Genomic DNA, 18,254 nt, shown 5'->3' with positions numbered 1-18,254 from the left:
AAAAAAAAAAACAAAAAAAACATACAAAATGAATATAGCAAAGGAGGACATTAACTGATCTAAGGGGGAATGAAAATGAGGTCTGCCACTGGAGACAAATCCAGGGGGATGCCATGGATAGCCCCATAAATGAGAGGGAGGTCTGACTAAACAATTCACCAAGTTTCTTTCAAATCCTCTGGGAGCTGCGGCTGGAGTGTGGGCACCTGTGATGGTGTCTTCGGTTTTTTTGAGCTGCAGCAAGGCTTGAAAAGTCGGGGATCAATAATCACTTCTCCAAACCGACCTTTGTAGATAATTCCACAGCACACCTTTTGTCTTAATGAAGGAAGATAAAAGATTTGTTTGCTTTTATTTTGACTATTCAGATTTTATATATATATATATATATATATATATATATATATATTTTTTTTTTTTTTAAATAAAAAGGGTTGTAAGAAGTCTTACCTCTTCCAGTAAGAACGATCCAGGAAGGAAAAGATTGAAGGAGATGAACGTCTTTGTTTGGATTCGATGTCTGAACCATCATCTGACTGGTTGCTGTGACTGGGAGACTGGGCAGGAGACATGCTGGAGGTCGTGCTGTGAGCATCAGAGTCTGCTTAAAAATGTAAAACACAAATAAAAACATTTTTAATGAACAACTAGAGAAATAATTATTTTGGGGAAGAAAAAAAAATTAATAACTATTATGATTAGACCCGTCACTTTGCGACCTTTTCATTTTATAATTATGTATTTAAAAAAAATTTACATTTATACATTTGTCCTACTATCCTAACAGAGGATTTCAATTGAATTCCATTAATTTCTTTAGCCTAACCCAAACCATTAACAACACATATTTGAGCCTAAACTAAACCTAAATGCACACCGTAGTCTAATCCCATCAACACAAAAAGAGAACTATGCATTGGGACCACTGGTCCCCATGTACTTGTCTCCACAAGGTAACAAGTACATGGCGACTGAATTGGAAACACCAAAAACTAGATATATTTCATGAGATATCAATATTAGCCACTAGATGCTGCTAGAGATTACTCTTAAAGTCTGAGGAGATCCAAATTAAACCTTAAAAAGCACTGATTTGGCAAATTGTTTTGTCAGGAAATGTACATAGCTTTTAAAACAATTCTACAGAACTCTAAAATTACCATTTCTGATTTTTTTTCCTGAATGTAAAAAATGTTTAACAGGTAGCATATCCTGCAAAGCATAGAAGCAAATATTGGAGAATTATCAAAAGGAGCATCAGAGCTATAAGGAAACAATTAAACAATAATTTTGAACATTTATTCTTCCCAAAATGCAAATAAAAGTCCAGGATTTTTCTCTCTTTTTCATAAAAAATATTATTGTAGAATAATAATTTTTCCTAAAATCATACACTGGTATGCATTATAAACGGTAGCCATATTTTTATCTTTTGCTTTTTAGTCCAATGTAAATTGGCTTTGGAGGGTGGGCATTGGATTCTGCCAATACACCCTTTTTTAGACTGTTTAGGTTATATGGACATATACTGTCCTAATTATATACTTGTATGTCTGAAATAAATAAATAAATCTTCAAATGGTAGTATCCATGTTTTAACCACTCACTTTGTCTCTTAAACTTATGAAGCTTCTTCAGCTTGCTCTTTTTCTTTCCATCACTGTTTTTTATCTTCTTGGGCTTTGTCACCTTAAAACCCGGACCAGCTCTGGCATCCACCACCTGAAGAGAAGCAATTTAATCCAGCAACAAAACTTAAACTCATGCCTGAAAACACAGAACAGCGTTACCACATCATGGACTAAGCAGAAGACATTTCACTTACATGATTCCAGTTCTTCTTGGAGCCATGAGGCAGCTTCTTCCATCTCTTCACCAGCAGCACACATGCATTGCAAATGTCTCCAACACGATCTTCAGACAGCCTTAAATCGACACACAAAGTCAGATAATGGTCTGTGAACTGTAGGAAATGATCATAGAGCTCCAATTCCATCATATAAAATGAATAAAAGGTTTTACCCAAAGCACATCTTGAAGGTCTCCTCATATCTGCTGCTGTCCGTGAAGCGTGAGCTGGAGGACTTGGTTTTACAAATGCAACAGCCTTCATTACTGCGGTAGATCTTTGACTTATGAAAGCCAAACATCCTGAATCTGTTGGTGAGCGCGTGCCAATGAAAGAAAACACCTGGAAGGTAAAAAGAAGAGGCGTGTGATCGCTGCAGCGCTCGCAGTTTTAAAGTCAGTTCAGATGTCTGCAGACAGTTGCTATTGGGAAGGGGGCGGTCCGTAGACACACAAATAAACTGCAAACATTTCTCAGCCATTCATGAATCCTTAGAGCACACATTACACTTCTTTAAGTGAGCTTTTAAAGGTTAAAAAGCTCAAAAATATCTAAAGACACAACACTTTTTTTTAAGAATTAAAAAAATGCCACTTTAGTTTTACTTTACCGCCGAATTTACGGTCAAACTAAACCAAAACACAAAACAATGGCAGTAATACGCAGTTATAAGATCAGTTTACGCTATAAAAATATGAACTTTATATCGGGTTAATAAAACTCACGTGTCTCAACAAGGATCGTAACTTAAAAAGTAGTCAGCGGGATCCTACTGGAGCGCGATTACAGTAATTAAAAAAGAGCGTTAATTTTCGACACAAATGTGCACATAAACAAAAGAAGCGGCTAAATCCCCACGTTTAGAGACAGTGGATGTATCTGCAGCGAGACGTCGTTAAGCGGCAGGTCTATATGCAGCGGCTGCCCTAAACAAAAAGCGGGCAGCTGCACTTTCTGAAATCAAAGACAAAAAGCTACCGCGATATTAAATAACCTGAACAACGGCTACGATTTGGACGCGCTTCGTGTGCGCGCTTTACTCTTTATTAAGAATCGCAAAGTTAAGGTGGACATCCTCTTCCCCTTTAAATTCAAACTTTTCGCCTGCGAGTGCGCCAAATATGGCTCATTGTTGTTAGCTGTTAGCATAACTGCTAGCCGTCGAGGCCACGCTCTCGTTCACTTCCACGTTATCCCATTGTCGACAGGAGTCTTTCCACATTTAACGCCACAAACACGCCGGACACACACGTCAGGTTACCTGAACCTTACAACGTCACCACGCGGTCAGAGTATAACAAAATTGTTAAAGTCAAACTAGTGTAAACCGTGTAAAAAGAAAATAAGAGTGTACTTACTGAACAAAAACTTTGAATCTTCGCCGTCTTCTTTTCACTCACTGCGCATGCTCTTACTACTGCTGCATACAGCTGGTCATTAGAATGTGCTTTGCATAAAAAGCTGGAATGAAAGGGTGAGCGGATACAGACCATATTAGGAGTGTAACCGTTGGGTTTGAACCTAGTCTCGACCAATCACCGCCGCCCCGTCTCACTCTCAAGATAACATGAATGATGGGAGGCGTAGTGAATAAGTGGAAAAATACGCGGGCATCTGATTGGAGGAGGACCCCGTTATGAACTCAAAGTCCCATAATCCCCCTGGTCCAAGTGTTCAAAGAAAAACAGCAGTCCGACATGGCGCGAACGACTTTGTTTACCTTTTCACAGCTGAGGAAGCACATTAACCGGATAGTATAACTGCTCATAAACGCCTCTAAAGTTAAATTGCTACAAGTGATGTCACATTCAAAGATACAGGTGCTAATTAGCTATTGCTAGACACTTATTTAGCAGTATTTTGGTCGCTTAAGTTAAATTACGGCAAATAGCTGGATTCAAACAGCCCCAAAATTCAACAAAGCAGCCTCATATTTTATGTTTTAATCATTTAGGGCCCGTAAAACCAATTCTTAGAAAGCTTAAGCACACATTTCAAATTATAATACACTTACAAATGAATAAAAAAGTAGATATGTTGGCACATAGTTAAAACAGCTGTATGTCAAAAAATAGTTGTGCATAAAAACACATTTTTTTCTCCGCACAGAGCCACAGTGACTATTCTGCTTCTTTCTTTTCATTCATTGTAGATAAAAAGATTTCCAGTATATAGCTACTCGAGCACAAACAGTTTATCAAGCATATTTCTCTCAGACCAAAACTTATAAGTCTAATAAGAAATAAGCTCTTCCTTTTTGTAACTTACAATGAACAAAATGAGTTGTTATTGAGGAAACTTTGCAGGCAGCTACAGAATCACCAAGTAAGTAATTGAACACAAAGGGCAACCGCAGATTCGCCAAACGTAAAGTACTTTCTTAAAGAAAACAATTCCAGAAAAATACTTTACAGATGCTTTATTCTTAATATTTTTTTTTACACTGTACATGGTTGCTCACTTAGTAAACACTACACAAGTATGTTGATAAATGTACAACTGTATTGGAAAAGAAAAATATATATCTCCCAAGATGCTCATATGGGTCGTACACAGATGAGTACAACACAGTCATACCAGAAGCCATTGGCACACAAAAAGAAGTTGGTCAAAACTCTTTTTCTGCAAGTTAAAAGTTAATCTCTATGTGGATGGGGAGAGAACAGTAAAATCGCAGTCTTTCTCTTGTGGGTATTGCATAGCCAGAAACCATGGTGACAAAAATAAAATAAAAATTAGGATCAAGGGTGTGGAAATAAAAACAGTCCTTTGAGCTCTTCACACAATTATTAGGAGGTCAGAAGTCAGCACTGGAACGACTCCTTTCATCAGATTGTAGTTAGAAGAACAGAGTACATGTAGTGTAAGGGCTGCAATGATGGTAATATGAAAGGGCTGCTGGGAGGTATATACACTGAAGGCTGAAGTTGTGAACCACTTTGCAAAAATAACAGTGTCAAGCATCTCTTAGAGCACAAGACTAGGTTTGATCTTCCCGAATCCAGTTGATCATACCGTTTGTGACTGGGCACAGGCTAGAGCCGCATAGTCTCATCATGCTAGGATGACCTTTTCTTCAGGTGAAGGCGTTCCATGTAGAAATTTGCATACATACATGTATGTATGTTTGCCTGGGAAAGACTCAAACTTAAATTCCCTTATGTCTCCATGAGTCACCCTGCCATACGCATACTTATAAAGCATACTTCTACACCGTTTGCTTTAAACTCTGCATTATGACATTTAAAAATCAGATTTGACAACAGAGCAAGCAACGTCACTGATTTAACAAAATAATACTGTTTTATCTCAAAATATATTAACAGTTTTAATCCTAGCTTTCCCTTAAATATAACTGCTGTCATCGAGTCACGGCAACAATGAAAATATTGAGCTTTCAGTAAAACATTAGAGCACAAGGTCAACCCTCATTGTGAAAACCATGGTCCATAATAGAAAACATAATTCTTTAACATCTAATGGCATCGTTATCACCATCCAGGATAAAAATAACAAATCTTGAAAGGCTCATTGCACTTAACATATGGCAAATGTGAAAGTAGCTTTATTAAGCCAGAAAGTGTTCTTTGTTCAAGTCTGCTCCTGCATAAAAAATGTTCATTTATTCCTTTTTCTTCTTAGTGGTCCTCAGTGATATTCCTTTTTGGGTACGACTGATGAAGACAGTGGTTTGGTTTCAGATGCCAACGCCTTTGATTAATGAAGCCTCCAGGGTAATGTTAAACTCCTGCAGAGTCTGCAGCACTCGGATCAGGGAGTTTACCAGTGAGCGGTCCTTAATCAGTGCAACGTCCTCGTACATCTGGGAGGTGATTGGACAATCTGCGAGCAGAGCGATCCAGTGATGCAGCAAATGGTCCCTTCAAAAAAACGAAAAAACAGAGTCAACGAAACACCTTTGAATAAGCCAGAAAAAGAAACAAGCATTCTTGTTTCCATCCAGTGCCCCACCTTGCTCCCAGACAGACGAGCATCTGGAACTTTCCGTCCTTGCCGATGTTTCTCGACGTGCTGTTGATGGCCCGCATGAATCGACAGAAGTGGCGCACTCTGGTTTGCCAGTTTTCATCTGGAGTCGCCTCCCGTTGTTCAGCACTTTCAAAGTATACTTGAGCCTTCTCTGTTCAACGATAAACATATAAACACCGTTACTCGCTGCACAAACATCCAGATATATAACCAACCCATTTTTAGCTGTTGCTTAATCTATTGTTTTGCAGAGTCTGTTTTACACAAACCCTAACTCATTTGTTACTTTGAGGGGTTTAGTCAGACCTTTTCAAATATCATTCAGCTGCAGCGAGAATGGTTAAATTATCAAAACAAAATAGCATCTAATAGAAAATTACCAGACAAAAAAAATGCTTATAAAAAATAGAAATTTTTAAAACACTTATTGTAGACAGAGGAGAGCTTCATGGTATTTTAACTGGACTATGAAGCCATGGTCAGGTCAATATACTAAAAAAACAACAACCTATAAAAACGCTTTGAAACCAGTAAATAAATTACATGTTATAGTTTACCTCAGCTGCCATTACTTGTAAGGAAAATGTTTTTACAATCAATAGCAACATTTCACAAATAAATAAAACCAAAAATTAAAAGACTATAAAAATATAAACTAAAAGCCCCTAATAAAATAAAAATTTAAAATAAAATAGTAAATATGAAGCCCGATTTAAAGTTAATTTAGAAAACATTTATTTTTGAAATGTTGAATACCATATTATTTTCTGAAGGGGGTTATTTCCCAAATGTAAGGTTTTGTTTTATTGAATGTATTTTAAATGCATTTTGTTGTTTTTCTCTGCCGTTTTCTTCTCATTTTGTCAGCTTCAAATTTTTTCATTTTGTTTCCGTTAATAACAGCCTTTTGATGCAGGTTTCTAGAAAGCTGAAGTTCCTACCCAAAAAGTCCCAGATGAAGATGTTCTTGAAAAGTCGAGGGGACTTGAAACCGTGCAGGAAAACTTGCTCTAGAGCCCAGACGAGACCGTACTCCCCGCACAGCAGCAGAGTCAGGCTGCCCCTCTGTGGAGGGCACAAAGGGCATGAAGTTGGAGAGGATTTAGAGAACAAAGCATGCCCCTTCACTTTAATTCAAAAGTCAATTCATTACGACCCAATGTATTGCAATATAAAACCATATATTTTACACGAGGAGGTGTGTTTAAGGTTTCTAAAAATCCAACTTGGTGAAACATAAATGCAACAAATGACTGCAGAAGTAATCTGGATGTAGTGAAAGATTTAGACACTTTCAGTTCTCAACAAGCTGCTTTGTTCTGCTGAAAAAGGTGGAGTACGAATAAAGGGGCTTTATCCATAAAGGTCCTTTGTTGATATAAACCCTATAATCAAGATGCTCCTCAATAATCCTCATGTAACATCTCCTTTTAATTGAAGATATTTACTAAACCTCCCCAAGTACACTGTAATTATTAGTGGGGGATTTTTGGAATCACTGAGGTAGTAAACAAAAAGAAGTTAAAAAAAAAAATTAAATAAATATCAGAGTAACTGAAGGCGTTGTGGGACTGGCATGTTTTTCTTCATTTCTGATAAATAATAGAACTACGTGTTCAGGCTTGTCTAGACTGCTCGTCTCTCACCTCCTTCTCCGGTTTGTGGAAGTGCTTCACAATCCCATTGATGGCCTCTCCCACCCCCTCCTGGATCTGGCCTGTGTTTAACTCTGAAAGGGGAGGAAAAAAAGAAAGAAAAAAAAAGCACAATCGCCATCATTTCATTTTGTTTTTCATCAATTTATTTTTTTTCTTCTTTAACTGGTGCGGATGTGAAGATTGGATATGGCACTGTGGCTTACAATACCAGATTAATTCAACTCAGCAGAAGAAAACAAGTGTTTAATAAATGGTCAAATAGGAGTTATGAGGATGATTAACTTACTTGGTTTGCTGCTTGGTGAGATGGTAACAAATCTCCTCATCATCCCAGGAGATTGCTGCATAGGTGGTGTGCGGCACATCCTCTCGTCGTTCTCCGTGGTGGGGGTCATCAGCTCCCCAACAAGTATTCTCTCCAGACTTCCATCATCCACGCCTTTCCCCAACCAGCGGCCACATGGAAACCTAACATCAAGCCCAGGGTGCTGATTACAAAGAAGATCATCTTTTCAACCTGTTCCTAGTTTTTTGGCTGTGAATGGTTACTTACTTGTAGGTGTGCCCAGTGATCTCGTTACGGACCACGACGCACTCCACAAGCCACTTGGCGTACAGTCCTGAGTTATCGTGGCCCATCTGCACTGTAGTTAGTTTTCCGAGGTTCTGACACTAAGACAAAAGGGGAAACCCGTTGATATTAAAGGAAAAAAATGATACAAAAATCACCAATAAAACAGAAAACATGACAACCCCGCGCCACCAAAAAAAAAATCTAGATTACTCATAAAAACATCAAAGCTTTCCTTTTTAATAACACGATTTTCAAGTCCACTAATGTTAAAATCACGCATAAAGTCTTTATCACTTTCTATGCTTTCATCATATTATCACCACATTTACAGAGAGCAATGATGGCATCCGTGACGCCATCTCTAAGAATAATCTTCTGAGTAGCAGCTAATAGTAGCAGCTGTTAGGCTTGTGAGGAAGGTAGTTGCAGAGCGGAGTTGGCAGGGAAATGTGAGGTGGGGAAAGATGTCACTGCCACCTCATCCCAGGGTCATATTCCCCCAATTTTCACTGCATCCACACCGCTCAGCTGTGAACTCTGCAGCTCCGCTGTTATAATAAATGACAGCATTGATAGCTGGTAAAGTGGACTTTGGACATCGAAGTACAGTCCAATTTACAGAAATCTAACTAGGAAGCAACAATCACAACATCTTTATTTTTAAAACTTTAACTTGGGTAATAAAAAATGAGCAGCACATGTAGGATATCAGGATTCACTGAACTCAGCCACTGTGGAGTATAATTAATGCAAATATGAAAAAACCAATACAAAATCTGCAGCAGTTTTAACTTTAATCACTGGCTTTTATTTATGCTCCTTGGGAGTTCCTCTGGGCTTTGCTGCACACCGGAGTCGGATGCGATGGTAATTTAGGGTTAGGTCTTGTTTCAGCAGTTTCAAAGTCAGGCTCAATACATCCCTGGATGCATAATGTCTTCTGCTTTATTTTGCAGCTGCTGTGGTAATATTAAGCTAGGGTTACGTTAGGATCCAGCCTGAATGATCAGGCTCTGCATGCATATAAACAGAAGCAGACACCAAAGGACAGCTGATCTACTGGCGCCTAGATTAAATCTCAATTTTATTAAAGATCCAACTCGGATGAGTTGTACAAAAACATAAATAAATAAAAAAAAAAAAGAATAATAATTGGCTTAATTACAAAATTTTGATGAAACAGTTTTGATGTGAGAAATTAAAATATATTACTGTCTTTGCAGAGCTTTGCTGCAGGGTATCAGTGGGTAGTTTAAAAACAAGAATAAGACTCACACTAAAAAGGAAAAAATAAACACCTGTGTCCTGATTTAAGGAACAGCGCTCCTCAGGAAAAGTAAAAGTATGGTACACTGCAAAAACGACTTAGAAATAAGTAAAAATTCCTTAAATTAAGTGTATTCATTCTGAATTTGATCAGGTAAATAATTTGCCAATGGAATTAGTATTTTTACTCTTAAAATAAGATAATTAGATAATATGCAATTAAAATAAGACAATTAAACTTTTTCTCATATTTTAATTGTAAATCGTCTTTTTCCATTGGTGAAGTGTCTCACTTACCTCATAAATTCAAGAAAAAATGCACTTATTTTAAGAAAAAAATACTTATTTAGATTTCTTTTTTTCTTTTCTTTTTGCAGTGTTAAGAAAAAGAAGACCAATGTTTGGTTTAATAGGGGATCATCTCTTTAACACCAACCTCAAAAGTGATCTCCAAAGTGTTTCTGGGTACTTGCAAAACTCCAGTTTCTGACAGCTCCCCAGAAACACACACCCAGGGGTTGGCTGTGAACATGGAGCCGCCTAGCTTTTTGCTGGGAACAATCACCACATGGTAAGGGATCACTGCAGGCAGAGAGGAGGGAAATGTTATCCTGGAGCCTCAAACCTTCACCATACAAATAGGTTAAATATGGAAGCAGCACTTACTGATCGTAGTGAAGACGTTGGTGAAGCAAAAGTAATCGACGGCATTAAAGGATAACAGGTGGTAGAGGAACTGCTCCTTCTCATCGTCACATCTGAGGAAGGCGTAACGCTTGTACAGTTTTCTGAAATGCAACAACAAAGATTAATGAAAAAAAAACAAAAAACAAAACCTTGCATTGACTAAATAAATTAAATTGGTGTTATTTGTTGCAACAGAAACATTTTCCACCTGACAAAGTTCAATAAACAAAAACAAAAAAAATCCTTCTATAAACACAACATGTTGAGGTTTAAGGAGAAAGGTAACACTATAGTTAGGGTAATTTCTGTCTGCCTTTCCATTTGTCACCAACATATTAATTATAAAGAAGGTTTTAAATTATTCATGCAGTCTGAACTACAATATGAAGCTGTGCAGTTCCAGAAGCGATGTATTATAAATGGCTTTATAGGACAGCATCTGCATTTCCAACTTAAAACATACATTCCTGCACAGACAGGGAAAGATCAAAGGTGAAAATGAGGGGCAGAAAGTTTCCCTTCCAGCTGTATGATGCCATTAATGCAGCTTTTCATGTAATGAACAATATAGGATGGTCGTTTTGCTCACTTTGTTAGCTCGTGGTCTGACAAGAGCTGCTTCAAGTGTCTGGAAAGGAGCTTCTTCTCCATGGAGAGGCGGACCCAGGCTCTGGCCTTGCCCACATCAGTCTTGATCTCACCGATATTCTGGATGTGTCTGCAGGTGTAATCACAGATCCACTGGTGAGAAATGCACACATTTCTGCTCACAGGTTTTTTATTCTGGATAAAAGAAAGAACTTGATAAAAATCTGTTGTGTCTTTATTTAAATTTCTCCAAACGACCTGCAGTGAATCCGAGAACAACAATTCCCCTCACAACAGCAGCCTGCGTTTCAACCTCAGCAATTCCCTTAATGTGAAAGCCGGTCCTCTGAGATAGCTTCCAGCCACTATCATGTCTCTGATGTCCAGACAGATTCCCTTCCACTCCACCTGTGCCGTATGCACGCCACATCCACCTTTCACACCAATCCCGCCGTCTCACGCCGAGTAACCCACATTTCTCTGCTCCCCGTCTCCATGGCAGCAGAGGAAAACATTATAAACCCAAACCTTGCTAGTAATCTTTTGAAATGGAAACATTGAACCCTGCAGTATTTGCTGTTATTTAGGGATGCTTATGCTAATGCAGTCAGATATGCACTCCAAGGTGAAGAAGGATGCATTTATAACATAATAGTAGAGCTGCATGGCTGTGCACTGAGATGACCCCCCCCCCTTACTTATTATTCTCGGTCAGACTCGGTCAGGCAGAGTAACTAGGCTGGAAGTAACTCGCTGTTCCACACACGCTCACCCTGTGTCTCCTGCATGTAAGACCCCGCCCTCCACCTCTGGCAGCTTTTATGAATGATCAGGCGGTGAGGTCTGCAGTCACTCACCCTGACAAAGGAGCTACCAGTGGCTCAGAAAAGATTATTGGTCTGTTCATAAAAACAATGATCTTGTCATATTTAGTCTGTCTGGGAAAATCAGTGATTAAAATGCGTGTCAACCTTTCCATCTTTGTCCTACCTTGGATATTTCACAGCAATGTTATTCAATTTCTCCCTGAAAAGCTCAAGTTCATTGTGATCATTTCAAGCAAAAATAAAAATCTTATTTGGGCTCGCTGATGGGACTATGTATGTCTACCATCTTAATCAAATTACAACCATATATTATGATTAACTACATATGGATTTGAAAAGAGCTTAATCTTTTTAGGAAGTTCACACCTCACAATAAACAACAGCAAAGTAAAAATGGAACCTGTTGTATTCATGTTTTTTGGAATTATTTCTTGTCTAAAATTACAATTTATAAGGGATTTACAAAAGTGATTTAAGCAGCCTTTATTTGATGGATTTATTCAACTGCAAGGAAATAAAGATCTCTGCAAATACTATAAGGACCTAACATGTACTGATTTCAAGTGAAAATCAGAACTTCAGGCATTGGACACATTTTAAGAGGCAGGAGGACATTTTTCTGCATTGAGTTTCACAAGCAAGTCAGACAAATATCTGAAGTATAAATCATTAACTTTGTATATTTGCTAAATTATTAGAATCAAACTACTGCTTGAGCTTCCACTTGTTTTTCAGCTACGCGTCGGGTTAAAATTCTACCACAAGGGGGCAGCATTCCTCTACCAAACTGCTCTGATCGGTGGTTTAAAAGGCCTATGCATGTTTAGAGGTTTCTATTTAACAAAAGGTTTTTCACCTCATGTCCTGAATCAGTGAGATCCTCAGAGGGGGCATGGCTGATCCACCGCCGTCAGATTTCCTCCGCTCCGTGTCGTGAATGAAGCCTGCCAAAACAAGTAAGGACAGCTATAAAAGTGACACCTTTCTGTAAGTCCATTGGATTTGTTCAAAGGAATAAGATTGAGCATTTACCTGGAGGTCCCAACCCGCCTGGAGTGGCATTCTTCTCTTTGCTGTCCTGATAATGCAGGAGGTGGGACCATAAGGCTGATTTACCCTAGAAGAAGAAAAAAGAACACCCTTTAGCCTAAAGGCGCACATTTTAAATCAGTTCTCTCCTGGTATTCAACGATTGTGACAATAACATTTTTTTCCCCACACCTGTTTAATCTGCAGCCCGTGACTCCAGATTCTTTCCAGCAGATCACAGAGACTCGCGATCAGGGTGTTCTCCTCAACGCCCGTAATGCTGACCTCGCCGTGACCCAACTCTACAGCCTCCCGACCCATCTTCTCTACAAGCATGCGCTTCGTCTGCAGAGAGAGCAGAAAGGAAAAACACTCATGTGAGCTCAGAGAACTCAACTAATTCTACAGAAAATTCTACATAAAAAAACCCACAGAATTTTACAAAAACAAAGCTGGATCAACATTTAATTAAAAAAATGCTTTATTGATCCCGAAGGGATGAAGTTATTTATTTTCCAAGGCTGTAAACCTTCCTTGGAAAGGCGAGTATCTCTAATTCAATAGAATTCCATGAAAATTTCAAGAAGATGGGCGTCTCCTGTAGGATTTCTTCAACAAGTCCATAATGTATGAAGGACCTTTAAATGGCGTAATGTGTCTTGATTGCTCTAAAACCTTAAATTTTTATGCTAAGCTCATTTGGTCCCGTTTCTATTGTGAGGGATTTCAGGAAAAAAAAAAAACAACGCGTTCAAAATTTTATTAGATGATAAATCATGTGGTTGAACAGTGACGGGTAAAACGAGATGTCAAACCTTGTTCCTGCACTCCTTCAACAGCCCTTCAACAAACTTCCAGTTGGTCTGAGCGATGACGGAGGGCGACAGGTTGGACAGCTTCGGTTGTCTGATGGTGGTTCCCAGGTTTCGGGCTTCCTGGATGTATTTCTGATTTAAAAAAACAAAACAAACAAAAAACATTCAGGCAACAAGTAAGAAACACTTAGATGGAGAGATCCACAATGGTTACGAAAATCAATTCAAAACCAGCTGTTTAACAACTTCAAAAAAAAGGAGGTACAGAAAATACCAGGAGAGTTTTGGGGCTGGAATAAGTGTTTAAATCTAATGTGCTTCGTCTGTAAAGCTGCAAAACTTGGAAGCCTTCAAGTTACAAGACATTTCAAATCTAGAAAGCAGCTCATGCAATAAAAATAAAAACAGAAAATATAGAAATTAAACAAAAAGGATCAGATAAAGATCAGCAGCTGAAGGTTAAGAGGCAGAGGGTGTTGACTTTCACATTTGGTCTGTGGTCCACCATCACATACCAGGTCCACAGACACCGACTTCAGACAGGGCCTGAAGGACTGCGAGAGCCAGTAGTAGTCAAGAAAGAGCAGGAGCTGCGGCTCCGGAAACAAACACTCCACATGCTGAGAGTGTGTGAGACCGCGAGTGCAAGGAAGGCAGAGAGACGGAGACAAAAAACAAACAAAAACATTTATAAAATAAAATAAAAGAACAGATAAAAAAGGAGAAAGGAATCCATACTGGACAAAAGGACAGAGATGCAAGATGAAGCAGATTAAAGGGTCATGCATAAACAGAGATGTTTTAACAAAAGTTTAGGCAGAATGACGGCGTGAATAAACCAAAAAGCTCCTACCTCTCTCTGGTCATTGTCCAAATAAAGGTGCTCCGCATGCTGCTTCTGTCGGTCTCGCCTCCTCCACTGAGCAGGAGCGCTTCTCTTAGCCCATCTGCGGCACAAACATCCGGTTAGTTTCAAGAATCATCAAATGAGAAGTTATCGCCATAAAGGTATCTACTTATTGCTGGTTGGTCCCGTGGAGAGCACGTCTGACTGCAGGCGGGGGAAGAAGCCCTGCTCGTAGCGGCCCTGACCGATCTTCATGTCCAGCAGGTGGGGATGCAGGGCGGTATGGTCGATCTTCGCCACTCTCATCTCAATGGCTTTCTCTGCACACATCAATCAAACATGCAGCTTTTATCTTTTTTTACTTGCAATGGACTAATAGCATGTACTCTATATGCATGGATCAGTATCTAATAACATACATCAGTATACATTTTGTAAACTTCTATGCTTGATGTTACTACAGTTTAGTCTAAATTTAGGTTTATTAAGTGTTTATTCCTACAAGCATCTTACACCCAGGAAGAAATCTGTAGCATTTATCCAAGCTGCAATAAAGATATTTAAACTGGTTGTGCTATTTTCTACCCACCATTTATCCATCAAAGATTATTTGATGTTCATTGTATTCATGCATGTTAAAAAGAATCGGAAATGCCATAAATAAGAACAAGTTGGCATCTAAACAAAGAAAATCTGTCAAAAAGAATCTGAAAAAATAAACGCCCACAAAACCAGAAGAAGCATCCGAAGAAAAGGCTGAGAATCAACTTTGTTCTCAAAGGAAGCAGAGAAGGCAGCTGATCAACAGCACACCCACACTAGGTCTGCATGAAACTAAAGGAACCATGAGGGAAAGAGACATATATGTCAATGAGGATGTTTCTTAATATCTAAAGGACTTGAAAGAGGATAAGGTGACATAAAAAGGTGGAAGATCCCAGCATGAAAGCTTTGAAATCTAAAGAAAGGTGGAGGCTGCAAACACATTAATATCCCTGAAAAGAAAACAAAAAGTTTGTTATTCATCAACAAGTTAGATGCAATCAAACACGGAGATCTATAAAGTTGTTAAACCTTAAGCAGATCTTATTCAAACTTTTCTTTAAATCTGTGCATTGCTGACATGACCTTGCAGAAATCCCACATCTGTAACTGTAATAGTGTTAAAGTAAACACAAACTTTCAGGTTTTGTAAGTGGAAGACATGAAAAGGTGAGTTTATTCTGTTACATAAAAAGAAAGGATCCCAACGCATCCTCTAAGTTTACGACCGATTAAATTGCATACGCAGTTAAAGAGCTGCCACCCATGGAGGTTTTAGGCAATAATAACAAATATTACGATCGTTGGTCTTGCTTTTCTTCAGTCCAATAACCTGCGGTCCGGCAGCGACAAAATCAGCTTTTTCAAAACGTTTTTTAATTGGCTCGTCTGCAAACAAGACAGCGAATGACAGCAAATATGAACGCTAGTCAGACGGCAAAATAGACAGCGTTTATAATTTATATAACTTCTATCTCTTAAATCTGACACTGTCTAAAATAACAATCTAGAATTAAGTGGCCTTATCCCGATGCAGACACACAAACCTAAAACTGACCATTACGTTTCTTACCAGCTTCTTCGATGTTGGTGCATTTTTGGTACATTGAGGTCCGCAGCGTCGGTGTGCGAACGTTCAGCATGCGGATCTTGTCCACGCGACCATCGAACACCCTCAGCGTGTGCTCCTTTTCCTCATCATCGTGACAAAGAATTTTGCTATCGATGAAAGAGGCAAACATCTGAGTCTCAAGGAAACGTGACAGGAAGGGCAGGTAGGGCTCTGGTTGATCAGACAGGAAGGAGGCCTGCACACAAACACGAAACAGTGGTAATCAAGCAGGATGGTTTTTTTTTTTAAATAGTAGGCAGACTGCACATTAAAGAGAAAAAAAATGCACCCTTCTGTTCTGTTGCATGACATAGAAGAAAAATATACCTTGTCGAAGTTCTGCATCTGGTCTCTGTTGGTGAACCAGGACTCTTTATCATGACTCGGCTGGATGACAAACACCTCGTAGTCGGCGAACATCTGCGTGAATCGGTTGGCAAAGACTTCACGCACCTGGATGTTGAGCTGGTGCATCTTTAGCTCTTCCTCGTCACACTGAGCCCGTGGATCTTTGTTGCAGCTGGCATCCTCCCTCACCTCCAACTGTTTTGAGGAAACATTGATAAAAGCACCAAATGAGAGATGCTAGAATAATAAGGAGGCTAAAACAAACAGGCAACAGCACCACCATTAAGATTCCTAACAGACAAAATATGCTGCATTGGGTTTATTAATGTCAGCTGTTGTGCCATAAACATGATAGTCATTTTGGACATTGAAAAGCAATGTCCATGTTTCATCTCAACATGATCACTGGAGAAGAGGGTGTGGTTTTGCTCATAAAACAGCTGTGAGACCTCTCTTCTGCTCTGCAACCCCCTCTCAACCAACTGGCTCCACAGCCGTCTCTAAAACAGACATTTTGCAACACATTTCTCTGAGTTTCAGAACTTACACAGCCAGACTGGAGGAGAAAGTCTCCTGAAAAGCCATTTCCTTGGTGTGGGCCGCATAAAAAAATCCATACTAAACTGTGGAATGTTTTCCAACTATGTTTCCCTTCCTCTTTTTACATAGCAGTTTAGTTGAGTTTCACTAGTTTACAGTCAAGATTTTTTAACTGAAATATGTTTGACTTGGAGCTGAATGATCTTTGTTAATAAACTTATATTTTGAACAGAAGTTGTGGTGAATTTATTCCATGTTTGTGCAGAAGTATCTTTTTGATTATTATTTGAGCTCGATTTATGCTTTCATTTGTTATTCTAACACACAGCTAGTAGGGCGTGTGTTCATAAACAATATAGGACAATCCGAATAATATCTGATTAAATAAGATATTGCCTCCCCTAGCGGGTTGGGCAAAAAACATCTTAAAGTATCACAACATATTATTGCGTCCAAGCTGGCTGAGCAGTGAATAAAACAGTTATTCACAACACAAAATGACTCTTTTTAATTTGATTTAATTTTTAAATGATCTTAGTAGCGAGTCTAGCAAGAATTAGAACAGATGGAACTCATACCTGACAAACTATATAAAGATGATTGGCTAATCTATTCTGGCAGAGCTAATGGCTGCTGCTAACACATAAGTGCATTAGATGTCACACAGAGATTAGTGTTGCAATTAATGATTATTTTGGTAAACGATTAATTTGTAGATTATTTTTTGATCATTCATCGAACATCAAAAGGTTCAAGATTAAATATCTGACACTGAAATTATAAAAGAAGTCTGTGACCCAGCTTTAGTAACATAATCAGTCCGTTTAAAAGACTTGCTTTGTTAATCAATTTTCTTTACGATATTATTGTGATGAAATGTTTTCCTTCAAATCATGTATGTGAATTGAAGGCAACAGGCATTGCTACAGCTGCAGTGTTGTTGTCGTTCTGTTGATGTTCAATAGAGGGTCGAGCTTTCTCCCGTAATCTGTAGAGTCTAGGGCTGCAACTAACGATCATTTTGCAAATCAACTATTCTGTTGATTATTTTTCCAATGAAACGATTAATAATCGGATAGCAAAGGTTCCTTAGAAAAGATGTTTTTTTTATTACATTAAACCAGGTGAACCTAAAACTTTCCACTTGAGGAGTTCAGGATTGAGCAGACAATTTTTTTTTCTTTTACAATTTTGGCATGATTACAGCTTTAAGTGGGTTGCTCTGTCACTAAATGCCTGTTTTACAGTCTCTATACTCCAGTTAACAATCTATTACTAAATTAGATGACAATTATTTCAAAATCAATTAATTATTTCTGTCCTAGTGGAGTCAACAGTAATTGATAGATAGTTGATAGTAGTCAATAGAGACTTTTTTCTTCCAACTTCATTCCACCTGATTTAAGTTCTACAAACTTTTGTCACTATGTCTAAAGTAATGTCATAGAATACATAGAGAGTTGTTAATTGTGCCTGCAAAATGTGAATGTTCTTTTTATTTGTCAATGACCCATTTTAACAAACAGAGTTATCCTAACCCTTTGAAAGGCAGATATATCGTATATTGAGCCATATACATTTC

The 18,254-nt window shown here is 38.5% G+C and overlaps 2 protein-coding genes across 7 annotated transcripts in view; both read right to left on the bottom strand.

Annotated features, from left to right (window-relative positions):
- Positions 1–15: 15 nt before the first annotated feature.
- LOC107105178 (protein FAM60A-like) lies at positions 16–3,357 on the bottom strand. 3 transcript variants are annotated; one of them, XM_015405293.1, is made up of 6 exons: positions 3,208–3,357; positions 2,023–2,191; positions 1,826–1,925; positions 1,608–1,722; positions 451–604; positions 16–318 (listed from the first exon to the last, which is right to left on the bottom strand). In XM_015405293.1, exons 2-6 carry the CDS (start codon positions 2,148–2,150, stop codon positions 156–158), a joined length of 660 nt encoding a protein of 219 aa, XP_015260779.1. In that variant the 5' UTR covers positions 2,151–2,191; positions 3,208–3,357; the 3' UTR covers positions 16–155. The 3 variants fall into 3 exon arrangements, with proteins under 3 accessions (XP_015260779.1, XP_015260781.1, XP_015260780.1); XM_015405295.1 differs by having other exon boundaries at positions 451–601; XM_015405294.1 differs by lacking the exon at positions 3,208–3,357 and adding an exon at positions 2,575–3,073.
- Positions 3,358–4,239: 882 nt separating this feature from the next.
- Positions 4,240–18,254, bottom strand: part of dennd5a (DENN/MADD domain containing 5A) — a 31,751-nt gene continuing 17,736 nt past the window's right edge. For 2 of the 4 annotated variants that reach the window (XM_015405297.1, XM_015405298.1), the window contains 18 exons: positions 16,112–16,327; positions 15,746–15,980; positions 15,472–15,561; positions 14,300–14,450; positions 14,137–14,230; positions 13,284–13,415; positions 12,661–12,813; positions 12,472–12,556; positions 12,296–12,383; positions 10,614–10,742; positions 10,004–10,125; positions 9,774–9,919; positions 8,051–8,169; positions 7,784–7,965; positions 7,486–7,568; positions 6,781–6,904; positions 5,822–5,990; positions 4,240–5,730 (listed from right to left, as the gene is read on the bottom strand). In XM_015405297.1, the coding sequence (XP_015260783.1) occupies positions 5,547–5,730; positions 5,822–5,990; positions 6,781–6,904; positions 7,486–7,568; positions 7,784–7,965; positions 8,051–8,169; positions 9,774–9,919; positions 10,004–10,125; positions 10,614–10,742; positions 12,296–12,383; positions 12,472–12,556; positions 12,661–12,813; positions 13,284–13,415; positions 14,137–14,230; positions 14,300–14,450; positions 15,472–15,561; positions 15,746–15,980; positions 16,112–16,327 (2,502 nt within the window). In that variant the 3' untranslated portion in view covers positions 4,240–5,546. The remainder of the gene's footprint in view (positions 5,731–5,821; positions 5,991–6,780; positions 6,905–7,485; positions 7,569–7,783; positions 7,966–8,050; positions 8,170–9,773; positions 9,920–10,003; positions 10,126–10,613; positions 10,743–12,295; positions 12,384–12,471; positions 12,557–12,660; positions 12,814–13,283; positions 13,416–14,136; positions 14,231–14,299; positions 14,451–15,471; positions 15,562–15,745; positions 15,981–16,111; positions 16,328–18,254) is intronic. The other 2 variants (XM_015405299.1, XM_015405300.1) reach the window with 2 other exon arrangements.

The sequence above is a fragment of the Cyprinodon variegatus genome, unplaced genomic scaffold (genome assembly GCF_000732505.1).
Source record: "Cyprinodon variegatus isolate N-32 unplaced genomic scaffold, C_variegatus-1.0 Scaffold2120, whole genome shotgun sequence".
NCBI classification, from domain to species: domain Eukaryota; kingdom Metazoa; phylum Chordata; class Actinopteri; order Cyprinodontiformes; family Cyprinodontidae; genus Cyprinodon; species Cyprinodon variegatus.
The sequence above is the reverse complement of the archived record's forward strand: the minus strand, read 5'-3'. Positions and strand labels throughout refer to the sequence as shown.

Excerpts from the sequence above, each read along its gene's own strand:
- LOC107105178 (XM_015405293.1), bottom strand. The coding sequence starts at position 2,150 with ATGTTTGGCTTTCATAAGTCAAAGATCTACCGCAGTAATGAAGGCTGT. Across the intron at positions 1,926-2,022 it reads ACCTTCAAGATGTGCTTTGG|GCTGTCTGAAGATCGTGTTG; the intron begins GTAAAACCTTTT and ends TGTCGATTTAAG. Across the intron at positions 605-1,607 it reads TCATAAGTTTAAGAGACAAA|CAGACTCTGATGCTCACAGC; the intron begins GTGAGTGGTTAA and ends TACATTTTTAAG.